The sequence below is a fragment of the Clupea harengus genome, chromosome 10 (genome assembly GCF_900700415.2).
Source record: "Clupea harengus chromosome 10, Ch_v2.0.2, whole genome shotgun sequence".
Taxonomy (NCBI): domain Eukaryota; kingdom Metazoa; phylum Chordata; class Actinopteri; order Clupeiformes; family Clupeidae; genus Clupea; species Clupea harengus.
This window is the reverse complement of record NC_045161.1, coordinates 4010786-4028693: the sequence shown is the minus strand read 5'-3', so window position 1 is coordinate 4028693 and position 17908 is coordinate 4010786. Positions and strand designations below refer to the sequence as shown.

Genomic DNA, 17908 nt, shown 5'->3' with positions numbered 1-17908 from the left:
ATCTGTATATTTCACCATTTGCTGAATCTGTCTATTATTTTGCCTTACAGCTCATATTCTCTTAGCCTCTAATACCTCTGGCTGTTTTTCCTGTTGTGCTCTAATGTGTTCTCCATCACAGCAAAGACTCTTACTATTAACCTCCCTCTCCTGTTTCTCATTTCTCTCCGAGAGAGGGTCCATTCCCTTTTAAAGTGTGGATGACTGAATTTAAACTTAACTTTGATAAGACATGCTTGTGAAAGAGGCAAAACTCTCTTTTGGAGGGAGTTAATGTAGTTCAAGGAAATGTATTTTTCCCATACAAAACTCTGTTGGGGTTCTGCTTTCTTCTTTCTGTTGTGTGTGTGTGTGTGTTTGTGTGTGTTTGTGTGTGTGTGTGTGTGTGTGTGTGTGTGTGTGTGTGTGTGTGTGTGTGTGCGTGTGCGTGCGTGTCTGTGTCTGTCTGTCTATGAGATTTGTTTGCCTGAGGAGATAAACAGATGTTGCTGTGATGTAAAACCACACTTTGCTGCTCAATTTCATGTCCTTTGTGCAACAACGCACGCGTTAGTAATGGCTGCAGACGTGTGTCTCAAAATGTCAGTCTGACTGTCCAATCCCTGAGTGACAACACAATATGGCTCAGGACCCACAACTCCCCAAACTTACAAAAACAGAGCGCAGAGAGGCAGAGACATCATCCCACCAAAAAATATCTCAGGCCATGTTAGCGAGGACACTGAGGGGCCATGTTGCAGTGTTGACACAATGAAATATCGATTAAAGACAGATTTAGTTATTTGTAGACCTGTATCAAAGCACGTCTGCACTTTGCTTTGTGACCAAAAAAGAGGGGGAAAAAAGGAATCCGTTCGAATTTGGTTTTAGAGCTGGGAAATGATGCATAATTTTGCTGACATGCTGTCAGAGATGGGGATGGGGGCTGGAAGGATGTTGATGATGGCGGCGGCGGCGGCAGCGTGGCGGCGGCGGGCGCTAGCTATCGATGCTGCCAGTGCACTTTAGCCTTCTGCTGTCTTTCATCCCTGCTTGCCTGACAACGCAGCACTTTGAAATTGAAATGATATGAAAATGTAATGTGCTGGCAAATGAGTCCGTTTGCCGTCCCTGCGAACGGCAGGCCCCTCTTTGAACATCCTGTTCTCTTCCCTCTCCGTCATTCCTCGGAGGAGCCCCGGGTCTCTGTGGCACGCTCGGAGACTTGCCAGCAAAGCCGTGTCGGCTGTACTGAGACCTGGCAAAGCTGGCCTGCTTCCTAATGTCAGATTACTGTTAATCACCGCAGCAAAGTGCTGTTGTGCTTGAAGAGTTTAATAAGTCTGCTAAGATGGCACGCTGGACTGGGAGGCTGCAGGGGGTACTGGCACACACACAAACATACACTCACACACACACTCTCACACCAAGATACACATTTTACTGTCCAGGCGTATAGATTTTCTCTCTCATGGTCCAGCTTTCATTTTCTGAATCATCTAACCCTTATACCTTCGCTCCAGATGGCATTTAAAATGGTCGCCAATGCGCCTACATTTTTAATTTTGCGACCTTTTCTGTTCCCTGTCAGTCACCAGTGGCCACTATCCCCCAGGTGAACATATTTCCTTCAGCTTGCTGATGTAGTAGCCCACTAACATCATGATGTGACAGTGTTTCAACATTAGTCCAATTCAAAACAGGTTACAAAAAACAAAACTGTATCACGAGTCACAACAACTTAAAAGCTCGGATGACTTGCCTGACCAAAGGACAAATGCACTTATGGTCCAGTGACATAAAACATCATATTGATATTGGCGTTTGTTTTCAGCTAGCATTAATGTTAATGAAATATTTCAGTAGTGACTATGTAGGCTAAGCTGTGCAGCAGGTTGCCCTTGTAATCTTTCTCCACTCCTGAAAGAAGTAAACACACGTCTAGGCTACTATTTCCCCGACCAACAAAATAGTTTTTGGACTCTTGGCACCATTAGTCCTTTTTTTGTTTGTTCGTGTGAGTTGTTAATCTTTTGAGTTTTCACTTTGAGTCGTGTTGACATTAGAAGTTGAGGAACTGAACGTTTTTTTTAATTCTCAATAACATTTGAAAATTGTAGTGTTTTTTGCAAATATAATTACATAAATTAGTAACAATAAAGAATTTTCATGTGTTTATCATATCTCACAGATATTCTTTTCACAAAAACCTTGCTATATCATGATATTTTTCTTTGGTAATATTGCTCATCATTAGTAAAAGGGGCCCCTTCATAGGCCACACAATCCAGTACAAAGTGGTGTTGGCAGACAAAAGGAAGCACAGACTAAACTATACCGAACACAAAGCTGCGTGACGTGACATATTTTTCCTGTGCCGACGTGACATTTTCCTTTACTTGACATTGGAGATGTAATCGTTTGGCTTCTAAACATTTAGGGTTTAGGAGCCAATGGCTCCGAGGGATTTTTTTTGGCCGGAGCCCTGCTTTGGTCATTTCTATTTCCTCCTATTTTCCCCCATATTTTCCTTTGTAAATGTAGATTCTGCTGTCCACTGGTGGTGCCTGAAGTCTCTCTGAAGACAGCTCTGTTAAATCCAGCTTGGTTGCCCCTTTACCTTTCTCACTCCCCCCCCCCCCCCCCCCCCTCTTCCTCTTCCTCTCCCTCATTGGCAAAGCCCAGACCATAGACCATAGTCTTTGAGAAAGACAGAGAGAGAGAGAGGAATAGAGGAAAGGAGAGGAAGGCACCGTTACTGAAGAGTGTGTCTAATACATGTGTCATGTGGTTCCTTTCTCATTAAAGGCTGTCCGGAGTTCACAGGGAAAGAAATTAATTTCAGCAGACAGATCTCAGATCAGAGTGTCACATTTACTGGGAGCTTAATAAGCAACTCCACTCTCGAATGTATTTATTTTATTTCTCTTAGAAGCGTGGACGCTGTTGCAGGATTATTTTTTTTTATAAGGGGGAAGAGTGTACGCAAGCACAGATTTGTAGAATGCATATATGCTAATGCAAGTCATCCCCAGTCCTTCAGATCAATCGGACTGGATACTCCAGAAAATACTTTCATATAAAAATATTACAGAGGAGATACAACGCACATCAAACACCGTACACTCAATGACCTTGACAGCTTTTTCCAGAGGAGAGAAGAAAATGTCTAACAGAAAGATGTGCTGTCCTTGAAACAAAGAAAGACGACCATGCTTTATAGAGGAGTTTTTTTTCAAGAACTACTACATTGAGGGGTTGAGGACGTGGTGTTTTGCAGCAGCCATATTAATCTGAGTGTATTAGTCATGCCCTTGTGGACCTAGCAGTGGCAGCTGGCCATCTTCTATCTGTTTGGTCACCACTGGAAATCACTGTGATATAATACCAATGTGTTTTAATATCTCTGATATATTGTGCTTCTGCCTGTACCAGAAAGCTTTATTGAAATCAATATTTGCCTTCAGAAAGTAATTTGTTCTTCTCAAACAGTCTCTCTCTCACTCCCTCTTTCTCTTCACTCTATCTTTCTCTATCTGTGTGTGTGTGTGTGTGTGTGTGTGTGTGCGCACCATCCTGCACCAAATGCAATCAAGATAGAACCCTATGCATCTCCATCCTTCTGAGCCAGTGAGGGCGGAGGGCTCCCGCTGAACAAAACCAGACCTGAGACAGAACACAAGGGGCGACGTCTGCCGCTCTGTCGAATGCTCTTCTGCCAATTTACCTGCACCGCTCTCCTCTCTCTCTCTATCAAACGCGCTCCTTCCATCCCTGCCCCACCCACCTGTGCCCGACAGGAAGAGGGCTCATTATGAAGTTTGTCATCTCTGGCTGTGTCATGCTGTACGCCTCTTGACGGCTCCTAATGGAACCTTCCCCATGCTGCCTGCCTAAGTTCTCATCTCCGCTCGGCCCTAATGAGCCGTGTGTCCCTCGCAGTCTGAGCCCACTGTGACATTCTGGTCTCCCATTTCCCTTTGCGCTCCAGCATGGGCCTTTGGAAGGTAAAGAGCGGGGGGAAAAAAAGAGCAACAGCTTTTTCTAAGATGTTCACTGTTGATATTTGAGGACCCGCGTTAGTTCCCTTTTTCAGGTGGCGGCAAATAGCCCCCTTTCCTCAGAGCGGAGAATGTCAGCCATGTTTTTTGAAAAATGAATCAAATATTCATGAAACGCCTAGCGAGAGTTCCACATCAGGGTAGATGCTTATTTTTCTTCTTTTATATGTCTGGATGCAAAGCTGCAGTGTTTTTTTTTTTTTTTTATTCATTAGAGAGATAAAAAAAAAAGAAAACATCAGTCACACTGAAGCACATTCTAGTATTGCCATGTAATATTCATGCTGTCAAGGGTCTGAATTAGTTTTACAGAGAGGAATGATCTTTTGAAGCCACCATCTGCATCATTGCTGCGGTGCGAAACCTCACTGCGAGGACTTGAAAGGCTTGTACACACTACCGTGTCATGTAGAGCGGTTGCCCTGGGAGTCAGGAGTCAATGCGCTTCTGACGCTCCTCTCTCGCTGAACACGCATCCATTGTGTGGCATCATTCAGAAGAAATAGCACCTCATCTATGGGGAGAATACCTGCTTTGGCCTTGTAAAGTATTGGGTTAAGGGCCTCGGAGTGGGAAGGGACAGGCAAATGAAATGGCACTGGTTTCCTGAGACATTTCTTTTTTTGCCTCTCATGTCTGTCTTCTATCAAGACTTTTTCAAAATGTCTATCTCTCTCTCACACATGCACACACTTGTTTCCCCTGTCTGTCTGTCTGTCTGTCTGTCTGTCTGTCTGTCTGTCTGTCTGTCTGTCTGTCTGTCTGTCTGTCTGTCATGCACCCTTTTCTCTCACTTTTCTGTCTGTTCTTGCTGCCTATGCCCATGTCTCTCTTTCTCCCTGTCTCACTCAGGCTTGACTGGTAGTGTGTAGCGTAAGATGCCTTGCTCCATGGGAACGGGGGTAGGGCAGGGGTGAGAGAGCTATGTGGTTGGTTGTGAAAATGCTTTTAGTTCCATATTCCGTGCATGGTTGCCCCGGGTGCGTTTCCGTGGAATTGTGTGAGAATCCTTGTCATAGGCAGGCATGTGGAAGATCTACACTCTCAAATATATTTTTTTCTTTGTGCCCAGAGGATATTGTCCTTCTCTGAATGGCTATGCATGGATGTTTATGTGGTGATTGTACGCCTCTGACTGGCCACTTAGTTTCTGTTGCTGTATTTTCTTTTTAAGTCCACAAATAATTGTGTACTCTTATTTTCTTTTTCAAGAATGGCAGATTTTATTCTTTTGAAATTCAGATCAAAAGTGTCAATCTTTGTTGTAATGCAGTGCTAGAGCAGTACCAGCTATTCTAGCCTTGTTAGCTTGTTAGTGGTAAATAACTATACGTACTGCATAACGGTGCATAATATGACTGCCGGGTAAAGTGAGAAAATGAGCAAGAATTAAGTAAAAAATAATAATATATTTTCTGTTCAAGTGTGTTGTCATGAATTATTACATTTCTGGCAACAATAGACTAAAAAGTTTGTTATTCTGTGGAAGTATAGTTTGTGGATGTGGAGACTGTACACTGATAGGGTTTGAAGCAGTACCTGTGAGTTAGGTGGAATGATTTTAACAGGTGGAGGAAGACCATTTTAATTTAGTAAATGTTAGGTATTTTGAAGATAGACCAAACCATTGCAGAAGAACTGAGGAACACTTGTAGGGACATCTCATGGCTGATATTTTTGAATTTGGGTGAATAGCTTCTATATAGGGGTGGGGGAAAAAATCGATTTTTCGATTTCTCTCGATTCTCTTTAGAACGATTCTGTCTCGATTCAGAAAAGTTCATAATCGATTTTTAATTAAAAAAAAATTTAAAAAAAAATTAATATATTTTTTTTTTTTTTTTTTTTTTTTACACATTCATTTTGTGTTGAAATGCAAGCTGCATCGATTATTGCATTGTTCATAGAAAGTCATAATTGTGACAAGGAAAAACTTTTTCTCTAATAAAAAAATAGATCTGTTGATTTATCAAACACAAAGTAGGAAGTGATTTGAGACTCTAAGTAGCAAACTCAAATGTTTTAAAAATTGAGATGCATCGATAATCGATAATCGGTTTAGAATCGAGAATCGGTTTAGAATCGAATCGTTGACCTCTGAATCGGAATCGAATCGAATCGTGAGGTGCCAAGAGATTCCCACCCCTACTTCTATATACCATTATCAATTGGCCTACAAAATGTCATTATTTTGCCCACTTGCCAATTCACACAGGCATGTATTGGCTGCTGAATTTGTATTGGTCGTTGGTTGCCATTTTGTTGAGCGAGCCAAATGAGATATTGAAATATGTCAGTTGCAGCACCTCCTATGGACAAAATGTCACAAAATATGGCGTGCGTTCAAAGAATGTGGTAACGATGCAGGGTGTCAAATTGTGTGACGTTTGAATCTTTATATCACAAGTAATTGGCGAGTGAAGTGCTAGATTTTAGTTTTGAACATTATTCACAAGGTGAATAATGAATCGTAGTGAGTCGTAATGAGCTATGGTAATACATCTCCTAGAGGCCAACTTTTCCATGGAAATGTGATCATCTTTGGCAAAACGTTTGCCCAAAAAGTGCTTTGAGCCTAGCCCACTTTAGGGGGAGCTAGCACAAAGGGAAATGCACACTTAGGGACACAAATCTTACATTCTGTGTCAGACATGTGGGGCTAGAAACCATAGCAAGTTTCATATGGGCTGGTGAAGTGCAAGTATCTGATATCGCAGACCAAAAATGGTGAACAAAGAAGAAGGAAAAATAACCTGTGTCAAACACAATATGACTGCCAGCACTGGTCATAATAAATGAAGTTGAAATGTTTTAGTTTGACACAAACTACACACTCTTAATACATCAAGCTGCTTTAACCACCCTGGATTTAGCTGACTGACAAAAATGAAGCAACTGATTTGTGTAGAGTCCCTGAACAGCCACATCTTAAATTATGGCACACTTTGAAGAAACAGTTGAAGTTGTAATTGCAAGCAACAAGCGTACACTAGTGGACTCAATATTTTTTTTTATTTCCAGGCATCGTTTAGTGTTGATCTGCACCATTTCCCTTTTTGTTGTACACTTAGAAGTTTATTTGAGCACCCTATTACCACTTGGTCCAGCACAGACCACTCTCCACTCTCCTGCTACCATGTAGTGTGTGTGTGTGTGTGGGGGGGGGGGGTCTGGTAGAGGGGTTCATAATTGCATCAACTGTTTCTAAACATGTTCTGGCCCTGGTAATGTACACTCTATCTCAGGTGCCAGCTGGTCCGGAGTCATCCGTTTAAAAAATCTAGTGCTCCCTTTCCTCACTCACTGAGTGGATTAGCCAAGCCCCCAGAGGAAAATGATTCTCAAGAGGGCCAAGAAAACATTTCTCTGGGGTCCGGGCGCGGTGTTTGATTGGTCAGATCAGCATTTATCGAACTCTGAGGCGAAGGCTGTAGGCCTGGGCCGTGTCCTCTGGAGCCCAGTGTAATTGTTTCTCCTGGATCAGGTCTCCCAACTTACAGTTCAGTCACAACTTCATAAATGGCTCTTTTCGCTGCTGAATGACTCTCACAGCATTGTCAAGTAACTCAAGGTCATTTTCTTTTTCTAATAGCAATAAGCAAAAAAAAAAAAGGTATAGCAGCTAGAATTGGTTCGCCATTGCTGGGAGGTGATTTGTATGTGGCCTCTCCTATTTAATGAGGAATGTGTTAGTGTCGATGCACCCGATCTGAAATCAATCGCGTCCCCAGTGTTGATTACCCAGCCCACACATGGCTTGCAGGCATTGTGATGTGTCAGGCAGGCTGTGGAATGGACTGTACCTGTACTTTGGAATACTGAGTACTCAAGCATGAAGTTGCAGTTTGTCAGTCAAAGGTGAATACAAAATCAATAATGGCATAAGGAGAACTGTGTGTGTGTGTGTGTTTGTGGAAGTATCCAGGGTGTGTGTGACTTTGTGATTGTATGTGTATGCTATTGTGTGTGTGTGTGTGTCTGTGTCTGTGTGTGTGTGTGTGTGTGTGCGCGCGCGCGCGCGCATCTGTGGTTGTTGTGGCCCTAATAAATCAATCTTGCTTCTTATGACAGCTGTGGGGAGAGTGGGGATTTCATTTTCTTGATGCATCATCATCTCCATCTCTATCCTTCCTGCTTGACTGTGCCTTTTGAAAGGTTTCATAGTGCTCACAAGTAGGGGGAGACACAGGTGAAGTCAAGAAGAAAAAGCGGGAGGGTTCAGAGGAACACATGCAGTGAGATTGAGAGTGGGTGGGGAAAGGGGGGAGAGGCTGAGAGACGCAAGGGTTGGTGGAGAGGAAGAGAAAAGAGACAGACTCACACAGAGGGAGAATGGCCGAGACAGACTGAGCAGGTGAGAGATCAGGGGCCCCTGCCACAGGTGCTCCATTGCCCCAGGCCTTGTGATTACGGAGAGGAGAACAGACAGGTGTGCCCCCTTGACCCCCACATCCTTCCACCTCTCCCTTCCTCCTCCCCAGCACTCTCACACAGCAGCATGGAGAGCCTGAGTGGGGCATCCATCTGTCCATCCATCGAAACCATCTATCCATCAGACATTCTACAGAAGAGATGCAGGGGAGTGTTTTGTGTGTGGTGTGTGTGTGTGTGTGTGCACATCTGTCTGTGCGTGTGTGTTTGTGTGTCGGTGATATAGAGGGTACCTGGGTGAATGCATTTGAGAGAGGGAGGGAGAGAGAGAAAGAGAGAGAGAAGCAGTGGGAGAGTGAAAGTACTTATCACAGTTGGAGAGAGGACACCCAACCTCAGGTTAAGCTACTGTGCCCTCATTCTGAACCACTGTCATCCTTGAAACTATCATGCCTGCAAGCACTGTCACAGCCAGTGGATCTATCCGAGAGAAAAATCTCTTCATCCATTCGTTCTTTTGTCATGCTACTTGCAGTGCCCACATGCTATTTCTAAACCTGACTGACCAACTCGGCGTTGCGTCAGTATGTGAAGCAGAAGCTCTTACCACTATGGCTGTTTTGCTGAATGTATAAATGCAAGTGTAGGAAGAATTCCTGGATGTCTCCCTCACACAATGTGATTGCACACCTCTACGCACTCAACCACGGCTTTCAAAGACGGTTATTTCTTAAAGTACTTGTCCTTGCCTTTTGCCTTGCAAATCCACCGTAGTTTAAAACTAGGTACATTCCCCGTTATGGCCCTTATTACAGTAGCTTCAGCACTAGCTCTAAGCCTTAAGGATGCTGCCAAGAAAACCTGTGATAAATACACTTACAGCCACACACACACACACACACACACACACACACACACACACACACACACACACACACACACCCACACCAAATGATTATGTCCAGAACTGTCACAGTTTGGTCTGCAGACGTCTCCTTGGTTCTGAAAACAGAATCTGCCATATGCTCTCTTGTTTGCGTCCCAAATACCACGCACAGACTGAGAGGCGCTGGTTTTTACCCGTACGTTGTGTAGGAGGTCAGAATGGAGGTGTTTTGCCCCATCTGAAGATAACGAACGCAGCTCTCAAAGCAATTATGCACAGATAAAAATCTGTTCGTGTAATGAGGAACTAACACTGGGAGACCACCAGGAGAGAGATTGAGGTCATTTTCATTACAGCTGGGGTTATTGTGGGCTTATTTGTTTGACTCGTTTGGCAGAGGGGATGTCTTCTGTAGTGCCAAGCTCTAGGAAAGAGTTTGCTCCTGGAAACTTTCAGTGTAGTCATACTGTTGGGCATTCTTTAAAGGTGCACTGTGTAGTTTCAGTATAGTCATACTGTTGGGCATTCTTTAAAGGTTCACTGTGTAGTTTCAGTATAGTCACACTGTGGGGCATTCTTTAAAGGTGCGCTATGTAGTTTCAGTATAGTCACACTGTGGTGCATTCTTTAAAGGTGCACTGTGTAGTTTCAGTATAGTCATACTGTTGGGCATTCTTTAAAGGTTCACTGTGTAGTTTCAGTATAGTCATACTGTGGGGCATTCTTTAAAGGTGTGCTATGTAGTTTCAGTATAGTCACACTGTGGTGCATTCTTTAAAGGTGCACTGTGTAGTTTCAGTATAGTCATACTGTGGGGCATTCTTTAAAGGTGCACTGTGTAATTTCAGTATAGTCATACTGTGGGGCATTCTTAAAAGGTGCACTATGTAGATTTATGGAAGTTTTTGTCAAACAAGACAGTCATTCCAAATGGTCTATTCATCTTTTTTTGTCTGATTCAGGAATTTGTTTACAGAATCTAGTTTAACATTCCAGACTATAAATTCATCTCAAACTGATATTTAATCGAATGTTTGCAAAATCTGTGTATTGATTAAAATGTATGCTACCTTGCTTTGCATAGTTTAAGTTAGGCCTCTTTGTCAGTCGAATGTGCTGTTTAATTACTGATATATTCATCTTTCAGAAAAAGTCGTCAGAAGATGCCGAACCCAGCTGTATGAAAACAGTAATCATGTTGTTAACATTGCTTGTTCCCTCCACAATACTGACTGTCATTCTCTCCTCCAGCTCAGCTTGTCTACTGTACTTATGAGGGTGACACACACGAAGCAGGGAACAAATGAAAAGAAAAAAGAAAGAAAACAATTTCCCCATAATCTATTGGAGTCCTCCCAACTCAGTGCATGCTGCCTCACACATGTGCAGCTCCTCCTCTGTGCATTATGTCACGTAGAGGATCAGGGGTGGGTTTTCGCACTGGTTGCTTGGCTCTCAACACATTGTGTATGTGGCTGCAAAAGCTACCACTAGCCGTAATTCAAGACCAGCCCTGCACCTCAGGCACTCACACCCCCCTCTCTCTCTTTCTCTCCCCCTCCCTCTCTCTCTCTATCCCTCCCTCCCTCCCTCTCTCTCTCTCTCCCTTCATTCGTGTCTTTCACACCCAGACATAGCTTTGCATGTATCTAAGGTCCTGCATGATGGTGTTGGCTTTTTGAATAATAATAATGATGTCTATTTGTGAATGCATGTGATTTGTTCGTATGTGTAGGTGTGTGACTGTTTGTCCATGTATATGTATATGTGGGAGTATGTGTCTGTGTATGGTTTTTGAGAAAGAAAGAAAGAAAGACAGGAACAGTGATTATGTAGCAACCTTTTCTCTTCTTGTTTGCAAATGACACAATTTAAAAAAGGCCTTAAAGGAGAACTCCGGTATTTTTAAACCTAGGCCCTATTATCTCATCTTCTCTTTTGGTCCACATTTTTTGCTAGGGTCAAAAACTGGTCCAGTATTGAGTTAGAACGCATTAGTTTACCTTTCTCTTCTCTTCCGGTTCGACCCAGAAGTACTAATGACTGTCGAAACAGGGATTTCTACAATATCTTTACAGTCTATCTCTGTAGGGATCCTTTCCATGTTGTCAGACACTTATAATAACATTATGAACTTCTCAGTAGCAGATGCTTGTCCCATTGGATTACATTTTATAGCCGTTTTTGCAGTTCTAACTCCATACAGGACCAACTTTGATCGTTTTTGTCCCTAGTACCCAAAAGATTATGGGGCCCAGGTTGCGAAATACCGGAGCTCTCTAAACAGTTATGCCCTGGCCATATGTATGGAGACACCTCATACATCTGTGTTTTATCTTTATTTGGGCAGAATGGCTCTGTAGTGGATTTAACATAAAAACAAAGCAAGTGTACATAGCTAGGATTTTTAATATGTATCCATGCTGTGTTTTTGCAGTATATGCTGACATTTTTTGAATGTTTGCTAAATGTGATACAATGCTAAAAAAAAATATAATATAGCATGATGCACTTTAAAGATAATGTTGTAAATTGTCATTGACTGACACACTCATGTTTGCAATGAATATGCCATTTTTATGTAGTACTGGATATTTTTTTTTTACATTTTGGGGCAGTTATGGTCTTGGTTCCGTGTAACAGTCTACCAGTGACCTGTGAAACCGTCTTTTAATAGTTACTCATTGACCCATTTCAAAATAACGACAACAAAAAGCTGGCAAGCAAAAAATGTTTTTGCAACATTTTTTTTTTTCTTCCGAAGGGGCTTCAGTTGAACCACTAGAGTTTTCTTCTTTGTTTCTTTGCAGGAACAATCCTCGGTAGATACTTTATAGAAGCCAGACACACATTTGTTGAATAATTTAATTGTTTAGATCTCCTCTTTTTTGGTCTTTAAGATAAACACTCATACAGGAGAAAAAGACGAAAGTGAAAGTTCTTTGTCTTTGAAGCACTTTTTTGTTAAAAGGCTTGTGTGTTCTTGTATTCTGTTTCCTCCATCTTTTCCATTCTTGATCCTAGGTCCCCTTACAAAGAAACAGAGTGATGATTTAGGTGATAATGACGGTGCAGAGGACGAAGGTATTTTTTTGATGCCAAACTGATATGCATGAAAGGAAACCCTTTCCAGTTTTTTCTTCTTTGTTTTTCTTAAATTTTCTTGTCCTTTTTTTGAAAGTGAAGATTCTTTTTCTTCCTAGTTTTTGGCTGGATGTGTTTTGTCTTTTTTGCTTGATGTTTTCAGAGTATGTTCAATGTTTCCCGTCATTCCAAAGTTGCTTAAATGTTAATAACCCACCATAGGTTTTTGCCTGACTTCTTTTATTTTCTTTAGTTTTTAACATACTGCATCCCACCTATTTAAACAATAATACTGATTATTATTAACCCCACTACCAACTCTTAACACCTTTTTGCATGATTTTTAACCCCTCTGCTTTTTAAAACCACTTTATTCTTACCTTATGGCCTGTACATCAGTGCTAACAACAGTAAATAGTTTAATCATGAACAGTTTTTTGGTGTAGCCAGTAAAAGTTTCCTACGCAACATAGTCTGTTCCTGGATCTAATGAAAACGTCCCCATTGGCATAATAGACTCATTAGTAAGTATATGACTCCTCGCAAGCAATTTCTTTATATACATATATATAATCCCACAAATGACTGCATTCAGGTACACATTTAAACAGTATTATTAATAAACCTGTCGTGATTTCAGTAGGACCTTTTCCCGCTGTCCTAAAGCCAGAACTGATCACACAGACCACATTCGGAGATGGTCAGGGCCTCATTCTATTAGCAGTGTGTATGTGAATGTGTCCTAGGACACATTAAAAGACTGCCTACTCAACTAATGCCCTCTGCGTATGAGGAAGTACGTACTCAAAGCTGGCTTTGTCCTTGACATCTGAACATTTCAAAATGCCCATAGAGGTATTTCAATAACCAGTAATGCACCAAGTACGCTAGGCCTAATGTCGGACAAGCAAACTCTACCTTTCCTCTAGGCAGCTGTTTTTTTTCTGCCAAGTTTCTAGAGCCATAAGTGGGTTGCAAATAATGAGTATTTCCTCAAACACTATTCAGTTGATAATGCCCGCTGACTCTTTTCAATGGCAATTTCAAAAACAACAATACCTTGCAGTCCCCAACAACTGGGGAAAACCTGTTCTCTTACTCGTTCACAAGCCAACGCTTTAACACGTGCTGCTGCTGTTCTGTCCTGTGGTTTCTAGTTGCCCGTAGGGTAAAACATATCAAGTAGACTTCAAGCATTGTCTCTTTCAATGTTGAATTGAAATCCTAAACTAACGTTGACGGTAACGCTAACCGTAGCTAAAAAGTCAGTTCATGCTTTGAATGCTGTCAAGAGGGTAAACTAAGATTTTTGCTAAATGGAAACTGACCGAAACAAACTACTCAGCGCACACTTAGGACGTCACGGTTCTTGAGGGGCCACTGTAGCATAAAAAAATGCCGGTATTGATGAGCAAGTTTGAGATTTTTTTTAAGATTTAAACTACATTAATAGTATGATATTTGCCAGTATGTTGTCTTATGATTGTACATGTGGATACAAATAGCTCAGGCTTTAAACTAGATAACATAGCTAACTAATAACTAGGTAACTATCTAGTGATAGCAATTTAACTAACATTAGCTAATAACGTGACAGTTGCCAGACAACCCTCAGCTTCCCAGAGCCGTTAACTGGTGACATCCAAGTATGCGCTAACTAGTTCATTTTGGTTAGCTCCCATGTAGCTAACTACATTTAGTGCCACTTTAGTTTACCCTCTTAACAGCCTCAAAGATCCCAAGATCCACTCAAAGTCAGATGACGAAGGTATGTAGGGCAAAAACGGGAGCATTTCAGACAACTTTGTTACCGACTTGTCCACTTGTGATCGGATCACCCAAGAGGCTAGTTGATGCCAGGTATAAACAGCCTAAGAGAGTTAATGTGGACAGTCTCCAGTATGATCTCATGAAATAAGCACCAATTAGGGGAATTGTAACGGGGAAATGAGGCAGCTGTCTTTGATCTGCATATCAAAAGATTATGGTTATGCAGATACACCGAAAGCCCCGCTAACCGTCATGCGTTGACTTGATAAAGAATTCAGGGCAAGTAAACAATCCTCTTAACTACAGAAGACAATATGCCACGAGACTTGTGCTTCGCTGAACTCGTGGAGAGACAGCCACATCCCACGGCGGGGCTTCAAAATCTAAACTGTTCCACATACTTAATACCCCGGCGTCCCCACAGGAGATGAACATTACAAGGCAAACAGGACACTCGCCCTGCTGTGTTCTGTGTTCTCACAACCTTGGATTTTTTTCAGTGTGTTTTCCCTGCTCTTTTGCCACCCAGTTCTTGAGTTACTCCATGGAACATTTTTCAAGCACCTGTCTGGAATTCCCTCTTCGACGTCTGTGTGAACATTGCCAGAGTGTGTGTGTGTGTGTGTGTGTGTGTGTGTGTGTGTGTGTGTGTGTGTGTGTGTGTGTGTGTGTGATGTGGCTGAGGACCTATCTACTCCTCATTCCTAAGCTGAAGGAGGTCCTTGATGGAACGGATACTTTTTCATTGGAATGGATACAGCTTTGGCGCGGAAGTGAAACGCATACAAAATCTGATGCTGCTGGACCCCAATAACCAGTGTTCATCTAACCAAAATGAATGGAAGCGATCGGCTGTGGACTTCTTCAAAATAGAAACAGTGCAATTGCCGTTGAACCCCATCTGTCTCCACCAGTCTGGAAATCAGGGTCTTTTAAGTTGCACATGAGGTCAGATTTCTCCCACATCTCATAGAGATGGAGATGGGTGGGTGGGGGGGGGGGGGGTCCCCCACGCAGAACAATAGTGGGGAAGTGCCATCTCATTCTTACCAGCAGCACCGAGGAACTGGGAACCCCTGAACAATTATCAGTGATCAACCCAAGCCAGGGTTCAGGCGTTTCTGGCTATTGCACAATGGTGAGGGAGACCCTGATTGGGTTTTGGGCCCGGTGCTGCAGCAGTGCATCATGGTCTTTATCGGTTGACACCGTAAGAGGATACACCAGCAGAATGACATCCAACTGTGAAATGATTTTTTTTTATCTCCAAAAAATTGGAATGCACTCCTCATCACAAAGTGCCTAGTACAAACTCATCACATTGCAAGTGCAGACAGTACACACGAACAGGTATGCTCACATACTGAACAGCTGCAGACTCACACACACACAGAAACACATCACAAATGCCTGTGCCTTACAGCTTACTGTCGTTCATTCCTCTGAGATATCTGATACGCCTCACTTGTCAACAACTTTGATGCAAGAAGGATTTTTTTTTCTTTCCTCTAAGCAGATGTTAATGCAGGGAGCCTCAGTATTATTCTTATTGATCAATGAAGTTTTGTGACACAGAGACATTAAATTGTAATATATACAGAATCAAAAGAGCCTTTTTATGGTGCTGCGGCCCCAGCTCTCTTACAGAACAAAAAGGAACAACAGAGTATTAATTTCTTTGAAGAATTTCCTATCTGTCATTATCTGGCATTAGACTCCCAGATCGTTGCTGTGCCAGTTTACGCACTCGTGTGAGTCCCGTTGCTCAGCTGTGATTCAATTAATTCATGAAAGTGAATGGAAGATGTGAAGGCTCAGATATGTGATTTTGGGAGGGAAGAGAGGGAAAACTCAGCCCTCAAAATATTCTGTAGGTTTATAGCCCAGAGTTCCACTGTCTCATTACTCTCTCGTTCCCTCTCTTCCTCCTGACTAACTTTCTTCTTTTTTTTTTCTCCCTTCAGCCCTGTTTACCACTTTCTACCCCTTTATGATTTAACTTCTGTTACTGTGTCTCTTATTCCCTTCTTACTGTGTCTTATGAGTGTTAGATTCTAGACTTCTCACCACATGCACCTGTTTTTATACACAACACTTTCATGACACACCTAAGACTCTAGACTCTCAAGACCAGACATACATAAGCACACTTGTTTATTCACTCTCACGCATCATTTCAAGGTTCAAGTATACACACCCACAGACAAACAACAATGGGCGGGCCATTTTCTGAAAGAGGATAAGATGACACGGTGCCACGTTAAGAGGAGGAGATGAATTCCCTCTATGCCTCAGGATTCCACCAGGGACAATGACACGAGAGCGTCCAAGAAAACCAACATGAACCAGATCTGGAAGGAAAGAAAATACCAAACAAAGGATTGTGGATGAAGATGATTTTTTGGGGAGCCCAGAGAAAACGGAATGGAATATCGTTACAAATAATTGCTTTTTTTGCTGTGTTTGTTCCTCTGTTTACTCAGTGAGCTCTTGGAAGTATGTCCCTTAACACCACACATCAATAAATATGTTTGTGGATACACAGCACCCCCTGATAAAAATGCCTCTGTTGTTTGCGGAAGATAAAAGTGATCATGAGTATCACTCTTCTGTTCTGTCCTTTCTAATTTGCAGTAGACAGTCAAAATATTTTAAGTGTGGGATGAAATTAGAGGCAATTTTATTGTAACATGTAAGCTTTTAATATACTCCAAAGTATCATAACGGTTTTAGGCCACACAATATTGCGATAATTCACAGCCTGCCGTCACAACAAAAATAAAATAATTTAGATCAGATATCAGTCAGTGAAATCTGATGCTTGTAGGGCAAAATGAATAAACTAAACCTCAATCACTCCAGTTCCTCTTAAACTACAATTAATTAGGGAGTTTCTAGTCACCAGGAACATGACATACATGTCGCATAGGAAATTAAAATTATCGTGCCAATCGATCAGTTCATCTCTGACCATTGAGAAAATGTAGGCCTATGAGAAGTTGTAGCAAGGAGGGGAAAAAAAAGAATAATCAGACACTGCTGAGATGGCATTTCATACTGTTTTAATTTCCCCTTTAATCATGTACTCTCCTCTTTCCAGACATTCGTGAAAGTGGCAGCCCCAAGCCTGTGATGGTTTTCATCCACGGAGGCTCATATATGGAGGGCACAGGGAATATGTTTGACGGGAGCATCTTGGCAAGCTATGGCAATGTCATCGTCATAACTGTGAACTACCGGCTTGGAGTGCTAGGTAAGACATGAGCCTTTTTTCCCGTCCTTCGTCATTTATGTCCATTTTTCAGAACACTTTCTGAACTTCCTCAGGTGAGTTTCATGCTCAGGCTCTTAATACCTCGCACAAAAGCGCGGAGTGGTTTCATCGCACTGGTTCGATAATAAAACTTTCTTCCTAGCAAGAAAGCATCAGGTTCATGCTCGCTATGGTGACAATCAAAAAGTAAAAAGCAGTTATTGCTTGTCAAAAGGAAAGTTATCTGAAAGCCAAACATTATGTAGATGGACCATCGTGAAGGTTATTGCTGGCATCAGTGCAATGCTGGAATTAGACTTTAATAACTACATCATTTTATCCGAGAACAATTTCGAATTTTATTCTCATTATCTAGTTTTTGGAATTATGAACTTATAAAAAGAAAGTTAGATTAGTAGCTAAATGATAGAGGCAATTTAGAATGCCTTTAGGAGATAATGTCCATTTAAATGACTGGGAAATCTTCAGAGGCCCTGTAGGATT

At 42.0% G+C, this 17908-nt stretch overlaps 1 protein-coding gene across 5 annotated transcripts in view; it reads left to right on the top strand.

Annotated features, from left to right (window-relative positions):
- The window catches only part of nlgn1 (neuroligin 1), a 201521-nt gene that overhangs the window by 78363 nt on the left and 105250 nt on the right, over window positions 1-17908 (top strand). For 3 of the 5 annotated variants that reach the window (XM_031575037.2, XM_031575038.2, XM_031575036.2), the window contains 2 exons: window positions 12322-12381; window positions 17252-17404. In XM_031575037.2, the coding sequence (XP_031430897.1) occupies window positions 12322-12381; window positions 17252-17404 (213 nt within the window). The remainder of the gene's footprint in view (window positions 1-12321; window positions 12382-17251; window positions 17405-17908) is intronic. The other 2 variants (XM_031575040.2, XM_031575039.2) reach the window with 1 other exon arrangement.